Source organism: Vombatus ursinus, unplaced genomic scaffold (assembly GCF_900497805.2).
Source record: "Vombatus ursinus unplaced genomic scaffold, bare-nosed wombat genome assembly UNPS02014818.1, whole genome shotgun sequence".
Lineage (NCBI taxonomy): Eukaryota > Metazoa > Chordata > Mammalia > Diprotodontia > Vombatidae > Vombatus > Vombatus ursinus.
In genome coordinates, this window is record NW_020954596.1 from 34,621,507 (window position 1) to 34,648,474 (window position 26,968).

General features: G+C 39.6%; 1 protein-coding gene across 1 annotated transcript in view; it reads left to right on the plus strand.

Annotated features, from left to right (window-relative positions):
- Window positions 1-18,391: 18,391 nt before the first annotated feature.
- SMIM20 (small integral membrane protein 20) overlaps window positions 18,392-26,968 on the plus strand; it is a 21,754-nt gene continuing 13,177 nt past the window's right edge. Inside the window, exon 1 of the mRNA XM_027836029.1 lies at window positions 18,392-18,585. Coding sequence (XP_027691830.1) covers window positions 18,477-18,585 — 109 coding nt within the window. The 5' untranslated portion in view covers window positions 18,392-18,476. The remainder of the gene's footprint in view (window positions 18,586-26,968) is intronic.

Consider the following 26,968-nt stretch of genomic DNA (forward strand, 5'->3'; position numbering starts at 1 on the left):
AGAAGTCAGTTATTATTATTATTCCTAAGAAGAAACTGAGGCTCAGAGAAGATAAGCGACCATGGTCACCTGATCTAGAAGAAGCCAAATGTCCTCTTTTTCAAATCAGGTAAGAGAATGGAGTCCAAAAAGCACATGCAAGTGACCTTGACTTCCAGTCCTAGAAAAATTCTGCCCCTTATTCCCTGTATGACCTTGGACAAATCTCTTCTCTTTTCTCAGTTTCAGTTTTCCTCATTTGCAAACAATCTCTAAGGTCTTTTCCAACTCTCAAATCTATGATTTCAGGATCTAGGAAAGGAAGGAGAAATGACAAAGCACCATCATGATTTCATCAAGAACAGGTCATGCCAAACTCACTTAATTTCCTCTTTTCTGAATATATGATTAGACTGGTAGATTTGGGGAGTGCTATAGAAGTAGCCTACTTAAATTTCTCATATTTTTATTTTGGACAAGATAGAGATATGGACTAAGTGATAGTATTGTTACATTATATGGATTCATGGTTGGACAACCAGATACAGTCATTAATGGTTGGATGTCACTTAGAGGTCTCAAATAAAATGCCCCAGGAATTTTGGCCTTGTGCTATTAAACATTTTGATCACTGACTTGGATAGAGGCATGAGTGGTATGTTTATAAAAACCACAGATGACATAAAGCTAGAAGGATAGGTAAGTCATTAGATGACAAATTTACATTATAAAGAGACCTTGACAGGCTTAAATGCTAGACCAAATCTAAGGTGAAATTTGATAGGAATAAAATTATACTTGGGTTCACACAAAAATCGACCTCATAAGTACAAGGTCAGGAAGAAGGAGCTTGGCTATACAGTAATGCGTCTGAAAAAAACTGGGGAGTTTTTTAGTAGACTTCTAATTCAAAATGAATCACACTGTGAGTAGACAAAAAAAAGTGAATGAAATATTACACTGTCTTAATAGGAGCAAAATGAGATGATAACAAGAAAACACTCTGACTCATTCAGGTCCCATTTAGAGTGTTGTCTTCATTTCTAGGCTAGAAAGGTCATGGATAAGATGGAAAGTGTCTAAAGGTGGTGAATCAGGATGGTAAAAGGCCCTAAAACCACACTATATGAGGTTTGGCTGAATTAACTAAGATGTTTAGTGTTGGGGAAGGAGAAGTGCCATCCTAGCTACTTTCAAGTATTTGCCATGCAGAAGAGAGATTACACTTGGTAAAGCTGAAAGAGCACTGACTCTGTAGTCAGGGGATCTGGGTTCAAATCTAGCTTTTGATGTTTCCAATCAATGTGACCTCGGGCAAGTTAATTTCCCTGGGCCTGTTTCCTCATCTATAAAATGAGAGGGTTAGATTAGATGACTTCTGATAGCAGAACCTGGAACAGTAGGTGGAAGTTTCAGACAATCAAATTTAGAATTGATGTAAGGAAAAATTTCCTAATAATTAGAGCTATTCCAAAGTAGAATGGGATGCTTTGGAAGGTAGTGAGTTCCCCCTCAAGAGGTCTTCAAGCAAGGGGACATCTAGGTGGCGCAGCGGATAGAGCTCTGGCTTTGGAGTCAGGAGGACCTGAGTTCAAATTTGACCTCAGACACTTGATACTTACTAGCTGTGTGACCCTGGGCAAGTCACATTGCCTCACCAAAAAACAAACAACCCCCCCCCCCAAAAAAAAGACGTCTTCAAGCAAAGGCCGGATGGCTATTTGTCAGATACATTGTGTAGAGAATTCTTGTTCAGGTGGTATCAGTTGAAGTAGATGACCTCTGAAACCTCTTTTAACTCACAGATTTCTGATTCTGTGGTCCTGGATGTTTCAAAGCTTTAAGATTTGGTGGGGTAAACCCATAGCTTTGGCCAAGGACTAAGCTTCTAGTGCCTTCTTACACTCTGTTCTGCTGAATTTAAAATATCTTTTCAACTTTCATCTTCTTCTTTCCCATACCCCCAAAAGAAAATAGAAACCTTTACTCTTCACCTCCAGATGTTGAAATCACTCTGCTTATTTAAAGAGGCAAACATTGAACACTGATGAACATTGCTCCTTTCATTGTTGCCTTCTCAGAAAAACCTATTCCAAAAGGATGTGTTTCTTGAATGTAAGCAAATCTTATGATTGCTGGAATCCTCTAATGCTCTGACCTTCTTAGACTCACTTAGGACTTATGAACATTCTCCAGGGAAACCGCATAATTCTCCACTTAGCCAAAGGCCTGAAACACTAGTGACACATTAGCAAATTATCCATTTTGATTGTAAGATATAGGCATATGGTTCATATAAAATATTAAAACTGCCCAACTTCTGCTTTCGTGCTATCTCAGTCTCTTTCAAAATTCATAGAAATATTAATCCTTCAGGAGCTATTAGTAATGCATACATAGTAGCATTCTTGAGAAAGCTAATAATTATCTCACTGTGGCAAGTTCAACTTACTGCAGTCTTTCACTGCAGGAACAGAAAAATATTGTGACTTGTCATACTAATGCAAATACTGTGGTAGCATAAACTAGGACATATAAGCTAACAATAATAAAGATATACAAGTTTAATGTCACGTTAAATCTAATTGATAAGATTAATAGCAAATGGACACTGTGATAAGAAAGGCATGTACTATGAATGGCTGAGTTGAAGACACTGAGACAAATCTCCCTTTCCTTATTACACCAGTGTAATTATCATTTAGTCAGCACCTGCTGGACATTGGCACTATTTTTAACAGTAGTAAGAAAAATATGAAATGATTATGTTCCAAACAAGCACACTGTAACTTGATAATGGAGCTAGACAGAATCCTTATTAGTCCTTCTGAACCTATTAAGGGAAAACTTTTGAGATAATGGGCCAACGGGCCATATTTTCTGAATTGTGGAGCAGCCTTGGAGGGAGTGTCTTCCAAAGCAAAAAAAAAGGTTTTGTGAGGGTAACAAGTAAGCACGTCAGAATCCTGATCAAGATAACTTTGATGTTATGTTATTTCTTTATATCTTTCTGATTCACTATTTCACTAATGCCAGTGCAGATCTAAATCTCTTTATGCTTGGTGGTAGGTATCTGTGAGTTGCTGTGGCTGAAAAATTTGCAGTCTTAGACCAACTGGTGATGAGTTTTACAGAACTTAGCTAGGTTGGTCCTCAGATGACAGATGTGTCTAACACTGGGCCCTTATTGAAAACCTTTTCAGCTTGATAGGACCTGCTGGAGAGGTCAGAAACTTATGCTGTACCAAACTCTACTATCACAATGAAATAATAAACCTCTAATTCTACACTAGACTTTCACTGGCTTAGGGACAGTACAAAAACCTTCCCCCAAAGGTTCAAGATTTTTAAAAATAAATAATCTGGTAAATGGCAACATGCTACATAGCCATCTCTATGGTGTGATTCAGCTCATTTTTTCTCAGAATTTTTTCACCACTATGTAGTAAACTGTAGTTATAATTAAGGCAACATTAGGTAATGAATGGCTAGAATGCTGGACCTGGAGACAGAAAGACCACCTATACATTCATCACTTCTCTGTCATGGATAGTATTCATCACCAGTCATCTGGAATCATGGATAGTTATTGTATTGATTATTGTTTATTTTTATTCTCTAAAACTGTTTTCTCACTTGTAAAATGGGAATAATAATAATACCGACAAAATCTATCTCATGTTTTTTGTAAGGCTCAGACGAGATAATGTATGTAAAGCACTTTGCAAATTTTAAAATGCCATATAGATGTCAGTTATCATTATCAGCTTCAGTCTTTGTATACATTGTATGTATCTGTTTAAACGAATACTAAGGTAGAACCCCACCCCCTCTCTTTTTTCTTAAATGGTTCAGCAAAAAATGCCTTCTGTGGAACCTCAGCACTCAGGGCTATGTTAACTTTGTACAACTTGGGATTTCACCTCATTCCTTCACCTTCATTTCAGCAAAGTGATTCACACTGAGGCTGCTCAGCCCTCTTGTGCTGAGGGAATAACTAAAGCCTAAGCAGAGGAAAAGCATCCTCAACCACAAGCAATTTATTTGCCATGAAGCAGCTTGAGAAGCATTCCCAGGGACTTTCCAGGATTCCAGATGACTGTTTACTTAGACAGGCAATGGTTATGTGACCATGGTCATTGCAGCCATCTTCCCAAGACTCTGGAGTTTGATTTAGGGCCTCGGGTGGCTAGTAGCATCTTCAGGTGCATGATCTGGAAACTGCTTCATGATCAGATCAGAGGAGAAGGATATCATTATCCCCTTCCCTCAGGACTCATTAGGGGAACACTTGATAAGGGTGCACTGGGGAATCTTGGCTCCTGTCGTAAACATGGTCTCATTGAGATCTCATCAAGGGAGAGTGTGATAAAAAATTTTAATAAATGCCATTTCTGTAGCACCTTTAAGATTTACAAAATACTTAAAAAAAAAACCCACAAGATGGACAATACAGAGATTATTACTGTCCCTATTTTACATATGGAGAGGCTAAGGAACAGAAAAGTTAAGTGATTTACCCAAGGTTACACAACTGGCAAATGTTATAGTTGAAGCAAGGGTTCTCCATTGCAGCAATAGAGATTTGAAAACCTCTCCCCATAGTATCAGGGAGTCCCCACCCTGCTTCTCAGTATCCACCTAGGGCTTTATTCTATGGTAAGGAAAATGGGTGTCCTTGCTAATGTTTCTGGTTGCAGCCTAGAATTCCCTTACATCAGGGAATACCAAGGCACAGAGTCCTGCATGGCTATCTAGAAGGAGCTCTAACTGGGATTTCAAAGCCAGCTCTTACTGCATAATACAATGGCAATACTGTGATCATCTAGTCTTTTCTCCTGAATCAAAGTTCCAGAACCACTCCCCTACCCAACAGCTGCTAAAAAATACCAATTGGCCTAGAAATATAGTTGTAAAAGACATAACTCTCAAAGGATCTTATCAAATCCAAAAGCATTTATTAAGCACCAGTAGCTCTGGTCATAGTGGAGGAAGAGTAGCCAGATTATACAAAACCCCATACCTCTACATCGTGAACATATCTTCCAGAAAAGAATTGGTAGGTACTAGACATGGCAGGCTCCAAATAATACCACATAGAGTAAAATGACTACATCTTAACAAAGGGGAAAATATTTCATTGACATTGCAGTTATCCCCAAGTCAGCTCTCAATGTATAGCCAGATTAATAAGACCTAAGATCAGAATTTTCACACACACACACACACACACACACACACACACACACAAAGGAATAATAATGGCAAAAATAAAAAAGGATATGTAGTACAATTAAACGATTTGACCCTGAATTACTTAAAGAAGTTATTGAAAATTGGAAATGGACAACAGAAGTGACATTGACACTGACTATAATAATTACATCCCTAAATTTAAACAATGTAAATTAAGTATCACAATAAGGGACCAAAAGAGCTAAGAAAGCATTTTGGTCAACAAATGTGTTCACAAGAGAGCGAGATAGGTGTTGCCAAAGGCAGTACCAGGATAAAATATAAACAGATCTGTGGACTCTTATAAAGGATGAAAGATGATTATGAGCAATATTGTCTCATAAAGCAGAGAAAAGAAATGGAGGCAAAATCAACTTAAAGATATCCAACAAAGCAAACTCATCCCATTGGCATTCAAGGAAGGAGGACTACAAACAGAAGAAAAATGGAAAGGATCTGCAAAAATCACAATTTATCTCCATTCCTTTCTGGACCCTAATATCACAGTGTCTACAGTGATTGTAGAAAAGTTAGAAATGTCACTAAGGAGAACAAAGATGGGAAAAGCAGCTGGAATAGATCAAGTATAGATAAAAAAAAAGATCCATGCTGGGGGTGATGGAATTGTGAGGACACTGAGGGATGAGTATCCAATTTATCACACAGTTTATCACTCAATCCAGCTACTAGTGGCTATTATCTACTAATCCACAGGATATTCTCTCCCCTTTTTCAATGAGATCAATGCTGATGCTGTCTTTCTCCATGCCCCAACTCTTGCCCTCATACTAGGGCAATATACATATTGATGTTTTCTCAAATACTTCCTAATCCCTCGATTTCCTTGACTTACTTCTCTTCTCTGTTCCTACTTCTCTGTTCCTCTTCAGTGTGAATGGACTCCAAAATTCTTTTAACTGATCATAATCTTTTTTCACTTCAATTTTTCCTATGCCTTTCAACCCCTAACCCCATTCTTCATTCATTCTTACCAGAAAGTCCAATCTTTCTACCTCTTAATATTCAATAACATCATACATGCTCTGGCTACCTTATCCCTCCTTCCTAATCCCGACTTCTTTTCTAATGAGTTCAATTCTACACTATTCTCTACTCTTAAATTCCTTTCCTCTCTGTCCTATCTCCATCATGCCTTGCTCAACCCTGCCAAACTCCTACCAAATGCCTCCTTCACTCCTATTCATGTGTTGCTGAATGGGTACAAAACAGTATAGAGAATGGATATGATATAACAGAGAGAGAAAAGAACTGAGTGGGTCCGCTACCAATTTATATTATCTAATCTCAATTAGTCTTTCATAGCAGCAAGATATTTCTTTTCTTCAATTAATTCTCTATCCCACTCACCACAGAAACTGTTCCAAATTTCTCATTTTTCCTTAAGCTTCCCACAGCTCTTCTTTCTCACAACCTCTCAGTTAAGGACCTCTCCTCATACTTCACTGAAAAAAAGATTCACTGAGAGCTCCCTTTTTTCACTTTCTCCTCATCTCAGATATTTCTGACATCATCTCCTTTATCTCCTGCTCCATTCCAGTATCTGATGAGGAGCTGGCCCTTTTAGTTTCAAAACGAACACTTCTACATGCACCTTTGATCTCATCCTCTCACATATTCTCTAGCACATCATCCCCACTCTATCAAACCTACTCTTCCTAATCTTCAATCTCTCCCTAACTACTGATTTCTTCCCTGCTGCCTACAAATATACCCATTCTTTAAAAAGGCTTCACTTGTCTGATCATCCCTATTAATTATCATGCTATCTATGTCCTTCCCTTCTTTGTTAACCTACTTGAAAAGTTATCTATACATGATGCCACTATTTCCTCTCTTCTCATTCTCTTTTGGCTTCACTAAAATCTGGCTTCTGACCTGGTCATCTACCTGCAACTACCTCTTCAAAGTTAGCAATGATCCCTTAACTGCCTACTTTAATGGTATTTTCTAAATTTTCATCCTTCTTGACTTCTCTGCTATAATTGTCATTGTTGATCACTTTCTCCTACTGGATGCCCTTTCCTCTCTGGGTTTTCACAATACTATTCTTTCTTGGTGTTTCTTTTATCTCTCTAACCTCTCCTTTTCTGTGTTTGCAATATCTTCATCTTTGTCATGGCCACTCATTGTAGTTGCCTCCCACTGTTCTGTGTCTTTGCTTTCTCTCTATACTATCTCCCTTGGTGATCTTTTCAGCTCCCATAGGTTTAATTATCATCTCTATGCAGATCATTCTGTATACTCTATGTGGATGATATGTAGATAGGAATATGTATCCAGTCCTAACCCCTCTTCTGAACTCCAAGCTCAGATCTTCAACTGTCCACTAGACATTTCAAACTGGATAGTATAAGCACCTCAAATTCAACATATCCAAAACAGATTTCATTATTTACACTCAAACCCCATCCTCCCCACACCCCCGCCAACTCTCTTTCTTTTGCTTATTACCACAAAGGGCACTACCATCCTCCCAGGTGTGTAACTTCAGTCTTCTTATTCTCATTCACCTCCAGATATCTGATCTGTTGCCAAATACCGTCATTTTTACCTTCACAACATTTCTCCTATACATCTCATCTCTACTCACATTGCAATACTCTAATTCAGTTCCTCATCACCTATTGGAATAAACTCCTAACTGGTCTTCCTGCTTCAATCTTTCCCCACTCCAATTCATCTCCACACAGATACCAAAGTGATTTTTCGAAAGTGTTCATCTATGTCGTCTCCTGCTCAATAAACTCTATTGACTCCCTGTTACTTCTAGGATCATTAGAATGTCCTTTACTTGACATTTAAGGCTCTCCACAACCTTCCTACCACAACTGTCTTTCTCACACTTCACTCCGTTCTGGGCATTCTAGGATCCAGTGATACCAGCACACTTGGTGTTCCTCACACCCAATAGTCTATTGCCCTTCTCAGTGCGGTGCACAATTTATTCTCTTATGCCTGAAATGCTCTTCCTCCTCATCTCAAATTCTTGAGACCCATGTCTACATTTAAGACTCATCTTAAACCCCAGTTTCTTCAAGAGGCTTTCCCAGTCCCCCTAGCCACTTGAGCCTTCCCCTCTAAGGTTACTTGTCTTGTCATTTGGTTGTATTTTGCATGTACTTATTTATTTACATGTTTTCTCTCCCTTTAGTATGTAAGCTCTTTGAAGGCAGGTACTCTTTTTGTATTTTTTTTTTTGTCTTTCTTTGTGTTCTCAGTGTTTAGCACAGTGCCAGACACATACTAAATATTTAATAAATGAGTTTCCATAATAAACAAACAAGCATAATGGGATCTTACATTTTTTTCTACACTTTTGGCATCTTCCCTTCCTTCACATATCAAAAGTATAGAAAAAAATCTCAGATCTTGTTAATACTGGAAAGAAAAAAAAAAAAACTGCCCAAGAGAGCACCAATAACTACTGACTGATATGCCTACACTTCTGTCTACACATGAATTGAGGGTTTCCTCAATGAGGACATTAGTATGATACAAATAGGCTTTCTTTCACAAGGGATAGTCAATAACGGGTTTGCTCATTGGTTATAGAAAAAACATTTGATTCTATAGAACAAAACAATATTTTGCATGAGCTTTTGCTCATTCGTTAAGATCATCCAGGATTCCTTAGAAGTTGCAACAATAGAAAGAAACCTGTTCAATGGTTCTCTGGAAATAAACATCAGGAGAGGCACAAAACAGGGAGATGTGTGTTCCCCAAACATATTAACCTTAGTGATGGAAGAGATCCTCTGCAGAATCTAGTTCAGAGAGGGATTCCCTGTGGATAGTGATATCCTCCAGGTTCTCCTGTTTAAGAATTCCATTATGCTGATTACATTATATCCCAAGATATATCCCTAGAAGAGATCTGTAATCACTCAAAGAAGTTTGACCTGTCTACCCACCCAGGAAATAACAAATGAATAAAGAATGTCTACTGTCCAAATTTCAACATGGATTCAGATAGACACACTGCAAAGCTTGTCCAACAGCAGGCAAATCTAGAATAGACAATACAAGTGGACGCTGAGTTGCGCCCAGAGTTGAAGAGAAAAAGAAGAGTAGGCTGGATTGCTTTTGGGAAATTACAAACCTCTTTTATTGACCCTGATCTTCCTATAAAATGAAAGACCTACTTTTTCAATTCTAACCTTTTACCAGTGTTTCTATATGGGCAGGGAGACATGAAATAGCACTTCTTCTGAAGACCTAGACATGAAAATCACACAGAGGGTGATGGAGTGGCACACGGTAAGTGTGAGCAGGCTGCAACATGTAACCAACAAGGAATTCCAAAGCCATCATCACAGAGTTATATGATAGGAAGAAAGCACAGGTTGATAATATGGTGATAGCAAGAGATGACAGATGGAAAGCCAGAGTGCTCCTCTGGTCAGAGACATGTCAGAATAAAGCAAGGAAGAACTTCAACATATTGTATGACATCCCATTGAATGGAGAACTAGGGAAAGAGGCAGCTCAGGGGTAAAGTGAACAGTGTTGGACTTGGAGTCACGAAGGCCTGAGTGAGACATTTACAAGGATCACTGTGTGACCCTAGGTAAGTCACTTAAGCTCTGGCTTCCTCAGTTTCCTCATCTATAAAATGGAGATAACAATAGCACCTACCTCACAGGGTCATTATGAGGATGAAAATGAGATGTAAAATGCTTTGTAAAACTCAATGTGCTATGTAAATGCTAGCTATTATTAATAGCATTGGTATTTTAGGATGAGCAGACATGGACAAATTGTGATCCGCACTGTAGTTAGATCTCCCAAATTGATGAGATCAGAGATTCATTTGAGTATGGTGTGAGATATAAAATACATGAAAGCAGGGTCCCTGCCATCCAGAAGCTTATGGTCCAATTGCCACTATATTTACTTGGGAATAATAGGGAATGTCCTAAGTGTTTTCTTCAAAAGAATGCAAAGTTTAATTTCACATACCAAGAAAACCTAAACAATAGTAACCCCACCATTTTTAATGAGTTGGCATCTTGTCCTCCATACTCATCAGCAGATCAGTTTTTTGTAATAATTTAGTAATAATCCCAGTCCCTGGGATACAGAGTGGAAGAACAATGAGAGTTGGGCCAATTGGCTAAAGTGCTAGCCAGTAAGTGCATGCCCTGGCTAATCACCGCCAGAGGCAAGTCACTTGATTAATCTAGGCTTTTGTTTTTTAAATTTCACTTTCCTCCTCCATGCTGTCTCACACCTCAGTGCTCAGGAAGGCAAGGTGCTTTTGCATCTCAAAAGGAACACACATTATGACTTTGAAGTGTTATTAATATAAAATATTATTAGTATGAAGAAACAGCTTTGATACTACAAACAAATGAGAACGTATGTAGCCTATCTTGAGGCCCAATAATATCTATCAAAACTTTAAGGCTCATGCCAGGAAGATCCAGGAACATTCATCTAACCCAGGCAACACCCTATTACTTAACTACCTGCCATCCCCAAAGACAAATACTAGGGCAGCACATAGATTCTAGTGGCAGAGAGCAAAGTGACACCCAGGAGACTGTGTAACAGCTCAGCTCTCCAGGAAGTGGCTGGCTAGGGGCAGAGGTGGAAGGCGTCTGCCACTTCATAAGATTTGACTCAATAGAGAAGGTTATTTGAAGCTTAACCTCTCATGTTAAATCTCCATTTTTATTTTCAGAGTCATACTTTATATTCACTTATGTGATCCTTCTCAAAGATCTTAACAGATGTTATATAATCTAACTAATTAATACTTCCCCACAGGCCATGAGCCTGAAAGAAATGAGACTTGGCCTAAAAGAAAACGTATTATTTGCTTTAAAAAAATCATTTTAATTAAAAAAAATACAACCCAAAGGCAAAGAATACTACCTTATATCTTCAGGAAAAGTGATGCCCATTGTCTTTGGATGCTTCCTTTGTGTATCACTGCTAAGGGTGGAAAGGACTTGTGAATATCACACTGGTTGATAAATTTTCTGAACCAATCTGCAATGTTATGTGAGGTCCCTATAAAGTAGCTCAGGGCAGATATTACTACCATTTTATGGCCACTAAAAGCAGAGACAGAATGGAGTGAATCTTTAAGGATACACCCAAAGTCAGTGGCCAAACAAATAAGATAGCTCAAGGACTTGGAAGCAGAGGATAAATGTGGATTCTCTCCAGAACTGCAGCATTAGCAGAACAGCAGAGGGTACTTAGGCCAATGGAGGAACTGACACATGGATGTCAGAGGAAAGTCCCCAAATCCTCTTCAAAAGCTACTCTAGATTTCTCAGGCCTTCATATTTTTATTTGGGGTTATTAGTTTATATTGTACTCTTTGATTTCATGAAAAAAAAAAGCCTTATAATTTAGCTTTAATTTCCTAGGGGAGATAGTTGAAATAATTATCAACTCTGGTTTTTTTATTTTTTTTGCCATAAGCAAACTGGGGGAAAAATTTTCCTTGAGGGATAATAGGTCACATGCAGTAATCATTTTATTGTTGTTTTTTTTTAACATCATTTGCATATTGCCCCGCCCATACGACATTTCTGTATCAGCCTGATGGACAACACATCCATATTTAGGATTTTGTGAGAAATGTGATCTTACTGTAGGTTAAGCAAATACTGCTAAGGGACAATGAAAACTGCACTCAGAAGCACACAGAAAGACTCCCCTACTGATTTAATGCAGGTATAAATCTTCAAGTCAGATTATGGCCTACTAGCTACAAAGTTACCTACTGCTCAGAGCAACCCAGAGCACAGCAACTAGAAGGAGTTTTTAAATGCAGGGCAGGCCCAGGGGCAAACGATTGAAAAGAAGTCAAGTCCATCATGTAGGCTCTGAGGGAAAAAGCCTTCAACGTGCCAAGTCAAGATTGTTTATTTAAGTATTTCCATGTCCTTGGTCTTTAGAAGAGCTGATACAGCATGGAATCGAGCCTGAATGCAGAGATGAAGTCACCAAAAAAGACAAACAGCAACGGAAAGCACCAGGGCTAGTGGACATACTTCCTGCTGCCACCAGCCATAAACTTTTGACCACCCATCGTCAGTGTACTATTGCACTCAGCATGACCCCCAAATAAAGTGGCTACAGTTTGATCTAGAGATCAATTCCTAAGTAGAACTGTAAGACAGTTCTCAGCGTTCAGACCGTTCCCTGCTCCGATGTACCGACATACATATAAACTCTTGTAGGGATTGGAGGAGGGGTAGGTGGGCCTAAGAATTGGTGGAAGTGGTACTTGTTCTTTTACCAACAGCAGAGGTCAACCCTTAATTTTCTCTCCAGATGGAATTTGGCACTACCTTCCCCATCAATTAGATTTCCACTTCCAAGTTAGTCAGATTTCTGACCATAAAGAAGAGAAAAAACACCACCACCACCAAAATGCTGTTAATTAAAATTATATAATATACCAATGTTGATCCTTTTTTCCCTCGGAGAGGCAAACAGTACAGTAGTCAGTATGGTGGACTCAGCTTGTGGACATATAAAATGCTTTTAGCTGTGATGGCTTGAATAAAGAAGATTTCCAAACATACTGACACTCAGAGCTTTGATAGTAAATAAATAAAAATGAAGTAACAATTCTCCTTTTCCAGATTAGCCAAGGGCATGGTTTTTCATCTCTTTTCCTATACAGTAGTCTCTGAAATAATACCATAACTTAAATGCCACACTAGAACCTGAGACCTCTTAAAATTAGGCATGAAAATGGTTTCTGTGCCCAATATTGAGACACTCTAGACCAGGAGTCTTAACCTAACCCCAAAAGAATCTATAAATTTTAGGATGTCTGGGAACTTGTATGGGAAAAAAAATTATGTACTTATTTTCACTAAATGATATTTATTTAGCATTTTCTTCCATTATGAATTAAAAAAAAAACATTATTATGAGAAGGGATCCACAAGTTTCTCCAGTCCTGTCCATAATATAAACAAGAGGCCCATATATACATGGGAAATATTCAAGCAAGCAAGCACCAAATTAACAAGTACTATTAAGTTCCTATTATGTGCTAGTCACTGTGATAGGCATTGGGTATACAGTACAAAGAATCAAATGATGCCTATTCTCAAGGAACTTATATTCAGTTGGAGCAAATAATACATACATATACAGATGCGTACAGAATAAATACAAAATGAATTCAAGGTAATTAAGTATAAGATAGGGAAAGAGAGTACTAGCAAGCAGGTGAGATCAAGAAAGACTTCAAGGGGCAGCTAGGTGGCACATTGGATAGAACTCCAACCTTGGAGTCAGGAGGACCTGAGTTCAAATCTGGCCTCAGACACTTGACACTTACTAGTTGTGTGACCCTGGACAAGTCACTTAACCCTAATTGCCTCACCCAAAAGGCAAAAAAAAAAAAAAAAAAGGTTTCATGTGGTGCTAGATCACGTCCTGGAAGAAGATAAGGCACCTCTGAGACAAAGATGAGGAAGGAGGGCATCCCAGGCATGCGGAACAGACAGTACAAAAATACAGAGACAGGAGAGGCCAAGACAAGGTCAGTTTGGCTGGATCTTAGAGTAAGGGAATGGAATAATGCATTATGAAACCAGAAAGACAAGTTGGGACCAAGTTGTGAATGGGCTTTAAACAGCAAATAAAATTGGTCCAGAAATTCAGAAATCCAGGTCTCAAATCTGCATGGATTTTCTAATATGCAGGGCCACAAATCTCTACTGCTTATCTTCTTAAAAAGAAAATTGGAAGTATTGTAAAAGTGTTTCTCTTATGGCATATGGATTCACTAATTACTTCTAAATGGAAGTTATAAACAGCTAGCATATCAGATGTATTTATTTTTATTGATGTCTTTTGTTTTTATATCACATTCAGTTCTGAATATATCTCTTCCCCCAACCTAGCAAGCTTAGTAGCTGCTTAGTAGCTGCAGTTTAATTTAGTGATCAATTCCTAAGTCAAACTCTTCCTATAATTCTCAGTGTCCGGACATTCCCTTGCTTCCACACCTCAACACATGTGCTGACTCTTAGAAGGACTGGAGGAGGGGCATGTGGGCCTAAGAATTGGTAGGTACTAACATTAAAATATTAAAAAGAGAAAAAAATAGTTTGGCAAAAGTAGCAATATAACAACCCTAACAGTACATGCAATATTCCATGTCTATGGCCCTCTACCTCTGCAATAAAGAATGGGAAAGAATGTCAGATTTATCAAACACCACACACTATTCCAACTATTTCACTCTAGATGAGGTATGGAATCGGAGACGACTTGTATTGTTGGTACTTAATAACCCTCAAAGCAAGTGGGCCTCACTGGTCTTCCACTCAGTGTCTTGCCTTTCTCTTTCTTCTTTTGGTTTTTATTTTTTTTCTCCATCCTTTTTTCCTCACCTGCCTACTGACCAGTCCATGGTACACCCACATATTGCTTAACTCTACTAGTGATTCTCATTAATAGTTGGAGGCTATTCACCACTGACTCATAGTAATCTAAATTTGTCCCATCTTATTTCACCCTAGGTCTCCAAACTTACCCAAAGATATTAATGATGCTCCTTGTGAATCCTTAATTTTATTATTTAAAAAATAAAAAGATCAGCCCTGCTTCAGTGTCACATCAGTAGTGCTGCAGTGTCAAGAAAATCCAGTTACTATTTTGCCCAGATAAGAGGGTGGATTAACTTTGATGTCCGTCTGAACCCTGTGTGATATGCCATTAGAGCTCTGACTCCCTACAAGCACTCACATTTTCACTTACAAGGAAAGAGAAAGTGCCTGCTAGGAGCACAGACTGACTTTTCCACAGTGATTGAGATGAAAATCATGTACTTAGGCATCTGGACTGCAAGAACATTCTGTCATTTGGGTATGGTTTTTCCCACGTCCCACTGGTCTTAATACCAAACTTTTCTAAGGCTTCCTTGAAATCCATTGTTGTTATGAAGACTCAACCGCAATTAAGACATTTTTAGAAGATACAAACACGCTGACATCAGACTATGGCACCTCTACAAGATAGATAGATGATCAGAGGTGACAAGTGGATAAGAAAAAGGGTTCCAAAGGCAGCGAGAGACTGTGTGTGTGTGTGTGTGTGTGTGTGTGTGTGTGTGTGTAGTGAGGAGATACTGAAAGAGAACGTAGAGGTTAGGAGTAAAGCATCTTGAAATCTGAAGGATAATTGTGCATTTTGTAAGGCTACTGAATAGTCAAATGTTTAGTAAAGGCTTTATAGTGATGATGACAATCTGTACTGGTGATATTGTTAGCCTGCTTGTTTTGTTTATAATGTTTAAACCTCTAGATTAGGATTAGCTTGAAGGAGACAGAGAAACTATGGATCTTTCATTAAGTCACCTAACTGGTCTCCCTCCATCTAGTCTCTTCCCTTGACAATCAATTTTCCACATATTTCTAAAGCATAGACAAGTCTGACCATTTTGCTCTTCTGCTTAAGAAGTTTTAGCAGCTCCCCTGGCCTTTAGGATCAGATATAAACTTCTCCATTTGGCCTTTAAAACACATTTGGTCTGGCTCCATCCTGTGTTTCCAAGCTGATTACTCATGGCTTCTCATCCCACATTCTGTGCTTCTGTCAGACTGGCCTACGTGCTGTTCCCTCCACGTGACATGACATTCCATCTCCTCCCTCGGTGTCTTTGCACAGGCTGTTCCCCATTCCTGAAATGCCTTCTTCTCACCTTTAGATCTAGGAAGCCCTAGCTTCTTTCAGGTTCAGCTCATATATCACCTCATTCACCTTATTGTTTATTCTTCTAATTGTTAGAGTCCTTCCTCCCAAGGCAATGTATTTATTTTGTTGTATCTTGCATTTACTTGGCTTTAAAAATATAGTATCCTCCTAATAGAATGTAAAGTCCTTAAGGGCAAGCAAAGACTGTCCCACTTTTGTTTTCCCATTCACTAACAAAGCCTAAAAGTATCTAGAACATAGCATGTGTTTAATATATGTTTGTTGATTGATTTATTGATTGAGGGAGGTGCTGCCATGTGTCCATCTTTCAGTATCTTTCTTAGAGGGTGTCAAAGTACTTCAACAGAATGTTTGATTCTCTTGTGGTGCCAGCTATTGATTACTTAGGGAAGGAAAATGAATGAATAAATGAAGCATTTATTAAATGCTCACTATGTGCAAAGCACTGTGCTAAGCACTAGAGATATAAATGGAAAAAGGAAGACCATCTGCTCACATTCTGAGGGAGACAATACTTATGGAAGGTTTCAGTTGCAATTCAGATGGAAAAGTTTAATGGTACTTACGGTACAGTGGCAAAGCAGATAGTAATGCCTCTTTTTAAAAAATGTCATTTACACTGTTGAAATCATATCAGTTTCTGATGTTGAACATCAGAACTTTGATAGTGCCAAGGACTCTGGTGACAAGAACTTTCTTTTTTCAGTCTTCTATAGATGTGGCTATTATACCTGTCAGTACTGATATAACTCCGTTACTTCCAAAAATATGTCTATTCATCTACAAAGATCTCACATTTTAGAGCTATGCAAAGGCCTAAAAGCTGTGTGATTCTTAATACCCTCTCTACTTCTTTTTATGCAATTCTGCTACAGGCACTACAGAAGCAGAACCAGGCCTCAGAAGACGGAGCTCAGGTCACTGTTTTTTTCTGTTTCATGGGTTGCTATAGTCAAAAAATTCATTACCTAATGGCCAGCCTACTAGCCACTGATGAGTGTCTCTATATATAGCTAGACTGATCCTTAGAAAGTAGGCATAATCTGCTGTTATCAGGACTATTATCAAAGCCTTTTCTGCCATAGATATGTTGCTGGCAGAGCTTTTAATAGCTAAGGGTCACCTCTGTACAACAATTACACATTGGAATGAAATTCTGCCGATGTATGTGTGTATATGTGATATACATCACACATATGCACATACACACATGTACACATACGTTCATGTGTGTACATACATATTCCCCATAAAGCCCTGCTCCAATGCTTCATTGTGGTATAGAGGGTGAACCTAGGTTCTTGAAGGTTATGCTTATTAGGAAACTCAGATAGGTTCTACCATGCTAGAAAAGTTTTTGAGTATAGGCCTAGTGACAGAGTACATATAAACTGTCTTGAGGACCAGTCTAACGATAATTAGGGAAGCTCTTTACCAGATTGGACTTTAATAGCAACTTTAATAGACTATCTACTAAGTTGTACAAGAATTGCAATCCACGCAGGGGTAGAGTTCATGCCTATTAAATAACAATCTTTGAAATGTTCATATATTTAGCTATGTAATTAAATATTTCATATATAACATATACATGTATATATGTATATACACACACATACACAGACATATTTTTTCCATTATTCTCTAAGTAAACATACAATCAATCAATCCATAAACATTTATTAAGTGCCTATTATGTGCCAGGCACTGTGCAAAATGCTGGGGATACAAAAAATAGGTAAAAGATAGTTCCTGCCCTCAAGGAGCTTACAATCTAAGTGGACATAAATGAACTGAAATGAGCATAAGAGATGAACTGGGTCACAGTCAATAAAGTAGATGGAGAGTGATGAGGTAGAAAAAGATGGATAGAGGGAATTATATCAGATGAGTTTTAACCTATTATGAGTCTATGAGCTGAAGCACAGAATGTGCAGAAAGTTGAACATGAGGAGGGACGAAGGTCAGGGGCGGATGGACGTCTTGTCACATTCATCTTTCTATCCTCCAGAGCTAACAATTCATTTTCTAGAGTAGGTGCTTAATATGCCGCCCTTGAATGTGTGGTGTGGTGTCAGAATACTGCCCTCGGATCCGCAGGGCAGAGGACTCGGGTTTGAACCCCACACTGGAGACCCGGTGAGTGTCGTTGTCCGTAGGTGAGCTGACCGCCCTCTCCCACCAACCCCCTCATTCCACAGATGGGCAGTCACGTGACTCGCTCTAGGCCGCCCAGACCTCAAACACCCTTCCACTGGACACAAATCTGGGCCCCAGGGCCCAGTCGCGAGCCGGGGCAGGATGGGGAGGGAGGAGCACGAGCCTGCTCAGCTATCCCCCAACCCCGCACCCTTCACCATCCCCTCTCCCTCCCCTCCTCTTCCCTCCTCCCGCCTCCACAACGCTCCTCCCTCCTCCCTGCCCCGCACTCCGGAAGTGAAAGCCTCTTCCCACCCTCACTTCCGGTGCCTCGCGTCTGCTGCGAGCGCGGCTGGGGGTCCTGGGTCGGTGATCTGTGTGGGGAGTCCCGAGCTCGGGTCATGTCTCACAACCTGCGCACGGCGATGATTTTCGGTGGCTTCGCCTTCCTCCTGGGCGCCGCCTTCTACCCCATCTATTTCCGGCCCCTGATGCGGACCGAGGAGTACAGTGAGTGTGACCTCTGACCCACCTCTGACCCCGGCTGTCAGCCCCCACCGCCATTCCCCTTGGGGCTCGGGTCGGAGCACTGCTTCCGCCCCCACGTCCCTCAGACTTGAGTCATTCTCCAACCCCCACCCCAGGGTCCCTTCTTTCCTCCTACTCCAGGCTGGGGTCCAGCTTTACCTCGCCCCCCTTGCTGGTTTCCCTTTTAGCTGTCCTTTGCCCCGCATCCTGGGGTCACATTCTGTACCCACCCTTGTCCTGGGCTCACACTCTTTCTCTACCCCCCCCCCCCCCCCCCCCCCCCGCGCCACCCTCTCAGTTGTGGAGTCATGAAGACCCGAGTTCAAATCCAGCCTTAGACACTTGGGCAAGTCACTTCACCTCAGTCTGCCCCATCTGTAAAATGGGGATAACAATAGCGCTTACCTTCCAGGGCTGTTCAGTGAGGATACAGCGAGATAATATTTGTAAAGCGTTTTTTAAATCTTACAGAGATGCATAAATGCTGTTATTCTTTCTTTTCTTGCCCCTATGGTGGTTCTTTTGTTTTTGTTTTCCTTTCTGCCTCTCTCCTGGAATCCTAGGGTCACATTCTGTCTTGCCCTGCCCCTCTATTCCACTGTCATTCTGCCCCAACCCCCCATGTTGGGGTTACACCTTGTCTCTCCCTTTTACACATATTTTATAGAGCTGCATCTTTGCATCTATGTAACACTGTGGTCTTCTGGGCCTTGTATCTGGGTTATAGCTTATTTCTTCCATCCAACTCACTTGGCCTCTGTATTGTAGGTTACAACCCCACCCCCATCTCCTTCTTACCCCCCTCCCCAAAAAATCTGTTGCCTCCCAGTTGAATAATGAGTGGTTTACATTATAGCATTTTGAAACATTAGGAGAAACCCAAGGGCCCAAATTTGGCCTCCCAGAGGTGGCTTTCAGCAGAAATCTTTCCCAAGCCCGTAACCTGAATGTGGGGTTGTTATATTTCTGGCCCTTTTTCTCTCTATCATAATCAGTGAATCTTCAAGATTTGGGAGATTCTTTTCTTTTATTACTTTGGCCACCGTCAACCCTGACCAAATGACCAAAGAGCCACAGCAGCTCTGCAACTGATGTTAATTCTTAAAAACAAACAAAACAGAAGCGTAATACAGGTTATCAAAACCACAGTTAACTCTAAAAATAAAACAAAACAAAACAAAATAAAACCAAAGAGCTGACAGTGGTTATAAGGAAGAAACTTTATTCATTCTGTTGGAGGAAGAAAACTAGACATATATGTGCCAGGACCCCCCATAGTAGGAGATCCGCTTTAGTGGGGACAAATCTCAATACTTACTGCAACACCAATAGCTACACACAGCAACACTGAGACAAGTTTGATTCATAGCAGGACTCCGTGACCAGAACATGGATACTACAGGTGCTTGTCCAAGCTCAGAGACAATTCTGGGATTTTGCTGTGGCTGAGATCATCCAGAGGGTGATCATCAAACTCAGGACACAGCTTGTTTGCTGGGCCTTAACTCTGGAAAACAGGGTGTTTCCTAATAGTAAAAAGAGAAGGGGTAGTCTTGGCATAGGGATCCTCACATTTCCCCCTTTTGGCCGAAGGGAGAGGGTCGAAAAGAGCCCCTGTCCTTCTGGTCAATAAAGAAGAAGCAGGTATAAGCCAAGATGTCAGGAGAGGCCAGTTGGGCCAGGATGAGGTGTTGAGTTGAGGGACAGCTGTAGGCTTAGGTTGGTGAACTTAGGGGTTGAGGTAGCAGATGTAACAATTTGTTAGCCCCTTACCCTTAGCAATGATGGAATGGCATTTTTATCCCAGGAGGTTAGTTCCTTGAGGTGACCTATTGGGAAGTGTATCCCAGGTAGGAGAGCCAAGAAGGTAGAGAGAGAGAGTATGCCAGTACATGCTTGAATCAGGGCCTTGATGGTCAGGCACATAACAAAAAGGAAAAGGAAAAGGGAAAAAAATTAGGACAATATATATACCCAGCTCTTGTCCAGAATCTTGGGATAGCTGTCTCATTTGGATGTCAGCTGCTTCTGGGTCCATACTAGATGAGTCTTGAGGTCCCTGGAGGATTGTCTGGTCCATTCAGGAGCAGGGGCTTTCTTCAGATGATGCAGGAGTCCTCACCCATGAGTTTGACAGCTATGGGAGTAGTGAGAAGGACCTAGTTGGGGCCCTTAGAAACAATGATTGATTGATCAGTACAGGGCTAGTTTTCAGACGACATATGGGTTGCTTGAGATGTGTAATTGTGAGAAAACTCCTTGCCATCAGTCTTTGGATCTGAGTTTCTGGTCAGCATAACATACATCCTGGGTTGAAGGTCTCTAAACAACATATAGAGATGGTCCAGTTTCCCAGTCATGGAGGGCTAGGTTCAAACAATGCAATAAAGTTTTCCATAAATTCCTAATCATAATTACATTAAATAACATTTCATTAACGTCAGGTTACAGATAAAACTACCTAGAGGGCTCATGGTGGACTAGTTTTGAGCAGAGAGATTCACATGTCACCAAGGTAACCAAGAAAACTTGAACATAAACCATGCAAAGCAATACAGTAATTATCACCAATATTAATTAACATTAAGTCTCCTTGTATCCTAGTAACCCATTCTCAATATCCATTTAACCAACATATTTTGAGTCCCAGATGTCTCATGTAGTCATCTAGTCCCTAGATTTATTTTCTTGGACAATAGGCTTTATTCTCAGGACAGCTCTAAAGGGGGCTCTGCTTCTCTGGTTCCAAATCTAGAGGTTCCTACATAATTCTGACTTAATATAATTTAGTACAATCACTTAAATTTGGTTCTTCAATTTTGAAACTTCATAGAATTTCAGTTTATATACCATTTGCTGTTTCTATCCTTACCTAAATCCTGTACCTAATATAAGAATCTTTCAAAAATTTATGAGAGTTCAAAACAAGCTGAACTCTTCTGCCTTTTAAAATTATCTGACAGATACTTTAAAAATGGGAATATAATTTCACTTTCTTTTCCATTGTCACTACAATTTCTATATAAAATCCTTAATCCAATTTTGAGAACTTATTACTAAAACATACTATTTACATTCATTTTACATTACTGTTTCTTTTTTTGACCAGCAACCCTGAAGGTCTTCCCTTCCCAGTTTTATTTTATTCTATTTTACTTTATTTTTTGATTAAAGGAGACCATCCCTTGACTCACTTCTTAAAGAGGCCTATTCACTGAATGGGCATTGCCTTACTCAGAAAGACCTTATCTTAAAAAGGCCAAGGTCTCCCACTGCATCCTGGGCCATCTCCAGTCATCCTGATTGATTTTTGACCACTGGACTCAGATGGCTCTGGAGGAGAAAGTGAGGCTGGTGACTTTGCACAGTCCTCCCTCACTCAAATCAAAGTCAGTTCCAAGTCATGTCATCATCTCCCTGCTGTCATGGTATAGTTGTTAGAGAAAACAGTCTAATCCTCATTTTACTATTCCATTTATTTAGAAAACTTTCACATTACATCTCTCTCTGATTACTTTGTCTAATCATTTCCCCGTTAGGTTATGATCCCCATGTTATAATTTGACCAAAAATACAGGTTAAAATTGGAAGATGTTCATACTTGCATCTTACAGTAACTCAGAGATGTTCTAGAATCAATCTATTATTTAATAGATTTAGTATTGTACTTATAGAACATATTGATTGTAGAAATTTGCTATAAAAAGAAAAAGAGGGACATAGTTATAACAATGTCTGTCTTAACAGGGGGAAAAACTACCTTAGCTCTGTTTGATTCCAGGCATGAGTAATATTTGACAGCTGACCATGTAGTCATAGGGTATCAAAAGCAAGGCTCAAGTTTAACCAAGTGGGAAATTTCCTTTTCAAAAAGGAAATTGCACAATGGGGAGATAAAGTCATGAAGATCCTACCTTAGACCAGACCAAGGTTGTCCCCAAAACTTTTCCCAGGCACAGACATCAGCAATTCCTAGACTGCAGCACTTGCCATTTTCTACTATAGCTGGCCTGTGTAACCTGCAGCCTGCAGCTTGCCATGCCAAAGGATTTTGGGCAGCCTGTGAAAAATGTAGATTATCTGACTTTATTTCTGTAATTCCAATATGGGCAAAGTTGAAATGATAAGAAATAAAATGTCTTGAATGTTTTTTTTTCTTTTTCTCTTTCTCTTTTCTTTGTCTTTTTTTTCCTTTTCTTATAACCTAATTTCTTGAGGAAAGCCTAAGGTTGAAGTTGGTCCTTCTTACTGGGGCAGTTGCTTCAACTATGAAAGTTCATTGATCTTTCCCAGTGTTCTAAACTTTTTGGCTAGAGCCCTTAGTAGTTTTTCTGACTGGCTATATTTTAAATCTTTAAAGGTAGTAGAATACACAAACAACATAAACACAACACAGCCATTTTACATTTTACAAAGACACAAACATAGACAAAAAATGATAAGGTAGATACATAGACAGGACGATTCTATCTAAACTTTTTTAAGGGAATGCATGTTACAAAAGGCTTCTTACTTGGTGGTTTCCAGTAGCCATTTATTGAAACCTGATGAAAAGAATCCCAAGTTGACCAACAATGTCACATTATGCCAATTACTTAAGAACCTGCAAGTATCTGTTCAATGGACTAAATGCGTATGTCCAGCAGCCAAGTATTTGTTGGAGGTTCACTCTTAATTACCAAATTTCCCTTATTGTAACCAAAGGGAAACAAAAACAAAGGTACCTGATCCAATAAGCCAAAAGACTTCATCAAGAAGAGACTGATGAATCCTCTCTTCAGTTGTGACAACCAGTTTCAGTTCTCCAAGGCAACAGAGCTGGACCAAAAGATGGGAGCTTGGAAATCAGAGAAGGAAAATTACCCACTGCCACTCTCCAAGTTCAAATCGAGCAGAGCTCAAAGGGCTCCTTCGAGTCACACTGGAGAGGGAGGCATGGGGAATTAACCCTTTCTGATCCCACTTCTGACACCAACTGTCAACCCTGACCGAAGAGTCACAGCAGCTCTGTAACTCCTGTTAATTCTAAAAAAAAAACAAAAAACAAAACCAGAGAGCTCACACAGGTTATCAAAATCACAGTTAACTGTAAAAATAAAATGAAACAACAAAACCAAAGAGCTAACAGTGGTTGTAAGCAAAAAGCTTTCTTTATTCTGTTGGAAGAAGAAAACTAGACACATATGTGCCAGGGTCCACCACAGTAGGAGACCTTTAGCGTAGACAAATCTCAGTACTTATACCAATGGCTACACAGTGAATTGTAACCCTGACAGTAAGGGGTAATAGCAACAATGAGACAAGTTTGATTTATAGCAGGACTTCATGACTGGAACATGGGTACTACAGGTGCTTGTCCAAGCTCAGAGACCTCCTGATACTGGTGTGAAACAATTTTGAAATTTTATTGTGGCTGAGATCATCTGGAAGGTGAGCACAAAGGATTGATATGCCAAGCTCAGGGCACAGCTTGCTTGCTGGGCCTTAACTCTGGAAAACAGAGTGTCTCCTAATAGTAAATGGTATGAGGATCCTGACACCACTTTGTTTCCCAAGAGTAATTTTTTTTCTTTTTGGTAATCAAATCCAATAATTTTAAAAGCTTAATCCTGATTAACTCAGTGATGATTAGAGTTGTAAAGACATTTGCATAAAGAGAAAATTTTAGGTTTTACATTATTGTTTTGGTCTCCAGGAAAACTGAATTATTTTCAAACTGGAGGTTGGCCACAGTTAACACAAAGAAGTATAATAGTGCCTGGTGCTTAGAGATCTTAAATGAATAATAGGTCACAATTTGACTTCTGGAAATAAAGTGGTTAGGCACACATTTGTCTTTCTGTAGTATTGTGTAAGCATTAATTCATTCAACAGATAATTATTAAGTTAGCCACAGGAGATAGAAAAATGAAAAAAATTGTGCTGAAGACTTTACAATCTAATAGAGAGGATATGATATGTATACAAATGAGTTTGGTATGTCAGAAGGTTGTAAATGCAAAATAGAGGTTAAATATTCTATGAAAAATCTGAGGCAAGAGATCACTTTCACTTGTGGGGATAAGAGATAGCTCCATTGGGGATTGTGCTTTCAAGGAAGGGAGAGATTTTAACAGGAAGATGGATTGGAAAAGTTGATTCCAGGCATTTGGGTCGTCATGAATAAGGGCACAGAAGTGGGAGACTGAATGGCAAAGACCACCTTGAACATGTTTTGGTGAGAGTGAATGGGTCAGTTTGACTGTAAAATAGAATTTATGAAAAAAAGTAGTCTTAGAATGCTGGAAAGGCTCAATAGGTTGGGCTAGGCCCTGGTAGATCTTGAGTTGAATCTAAGGCAGGGAGAAAGAATTTTAAGCAAGGCAATAACTTGAATAGAGCTTTAAGGGCTTTAATAGTGCTTTAAGAAAAATGGTGTGGCAGCAGTATACATGGTGAATTGAAATGGGGGTAGACTGGAGGCCAGGTAGGAAATTATTCTAATACTCCTGGTAAGAGGTAATGAGGTGTTTAATTAAAGTGATGACAGTAAGAATGGAAAGGAAGGGATGAATGCAAGAGATGTCTGTCAATACACATTTATTAAGCCTACTATGTGCTAGGAACTGCTGAACACTGGGGATTCAAAAAGAAGCAAGACAATCTCCACTCTCCATGTATTTGAATATATGTTAAGTGCTTTGTAAACCTAAAAGCATTCTATAAGTGCCTTTTTTTATATTGGTTATGTATAGAGAATGTTCATTGTGTATCACTGTAATGATGTTATTTGAGGCAGATCAGTCTTTTAAAAAAGTACTCAATATATGAAATGTGATTTTTGGTTCATATTATACATGGATCTTAAAAAAAAAAGATTCTGCATCCTTCTAATAACATCTTCAGCAGCTAAACCATCCAGATCATAACCAGATCTTTCTTGGAAGCTTGACTAGAGGTGCTTGGGACCTGAAACTAGCGGCATAGGTAAAGGGTTGAGAGAGGTTCAGTCAGGGGAGCTGCCAACGGGAAGATTTGGCAGCTTAAGTGCTTCCAAAACATAGTGCTGGATTCAGGAACAGGATCGTAGTATCTAGAAGCATTGAGAAGACACTTGATCAGAGGACAAAAAACAAGAGTCCAGTTATTGGAACCAATGTGTAAGGAAAGAGTGAGATCAACGGCAAAGTTGTCACAAATGCTGAGTTTCTGAGCTACTTGCCTATATTCCTTATGTCACGTCCTTTTCCAGCCATCATCCCAAATTCTAGAATCTAGGGTGGGGCTGAACATATATGTAGTCTTATCTGCATAGGTACACGCGGGCAGAGAGCCAACTAGAGCATTAAATACTGAAGAATGAGGTGGTTTCTATTACTTTGTTTCCTTATACTTCTTAATCCCTTACAATCTGTCTTCTGACCTTAGAAACTAATCTCCAAAGTTACCAATGATCTCTTAATTGCCAAATTCAGTGGCCTTTTCTCATTCTTCATTTTTCTTGACCTCTTTGTAGCCTTTGACATTGATAACCCTCTTCTTCTTGATATTCTCTTCTTAGGTTTTCAGGGCACCACTCTCTTGGTTCTCTTCCTATCCATCAGAATAGCTCTGTGTCCTTTGTTAGGTCTTCATCTAGATCACACCCTCTAACCATAGGTATCCCACAAGTCTCTGTCCTGGACCTTCTTCTCTTTCCCCTCTATATTAGTTCTCTATGCTGATGATTCTCAAATCTACCTATCCTGATCTCCAGTCTTGCATTTCCAGCTGCCTTTTGTATATCTTGAACTGGATATCCATTTTAAAGTCAGCACATAGAAAACAAAACTCATCATCTTTCCTCCTAAGTCCTTCTCCCCATCTTCCCTATTGCTATTGATATTACCACCATCCTCCCAAGTCCCCTAAAATTTGCAACCTAGATGACATCCTCAACTATTTACGATTTTTCACATGCGACAACCCCCCATCCCCTATCCAATCTGTTGCCAGGGCCTGTCAATTACACTTTTGAAATATTCTTTGAATACCCCCTTCTCTTTTATACTGCCACCACCCTGATACAGATACTCATCACCTCATGTGTGGACTATTGTAGTGACCTGTTAGTGGGTCTACTTGCCTCAAGTCTCTCCCCACTCCAATCTTTCTTCCACTCAGCTGCTGAAGTGATTTTCCTGAAGTGCAGGTCTCACTCTGTCACCTATCTATCTTCTCAGTAAACTCCAGGGGCTCCCTATCATCTTCAGGATGAAATACAAAATCCCTCATAACCTAGCCTCTCCCACCTTTCTAGTGTTCTTGCACCTTCTTCCCTGTCCTCTCCTCCTCCTTCTGGCTTCCTTCAAGTCTCAACTAAAATCTAATCTACAGGAAGCCTATT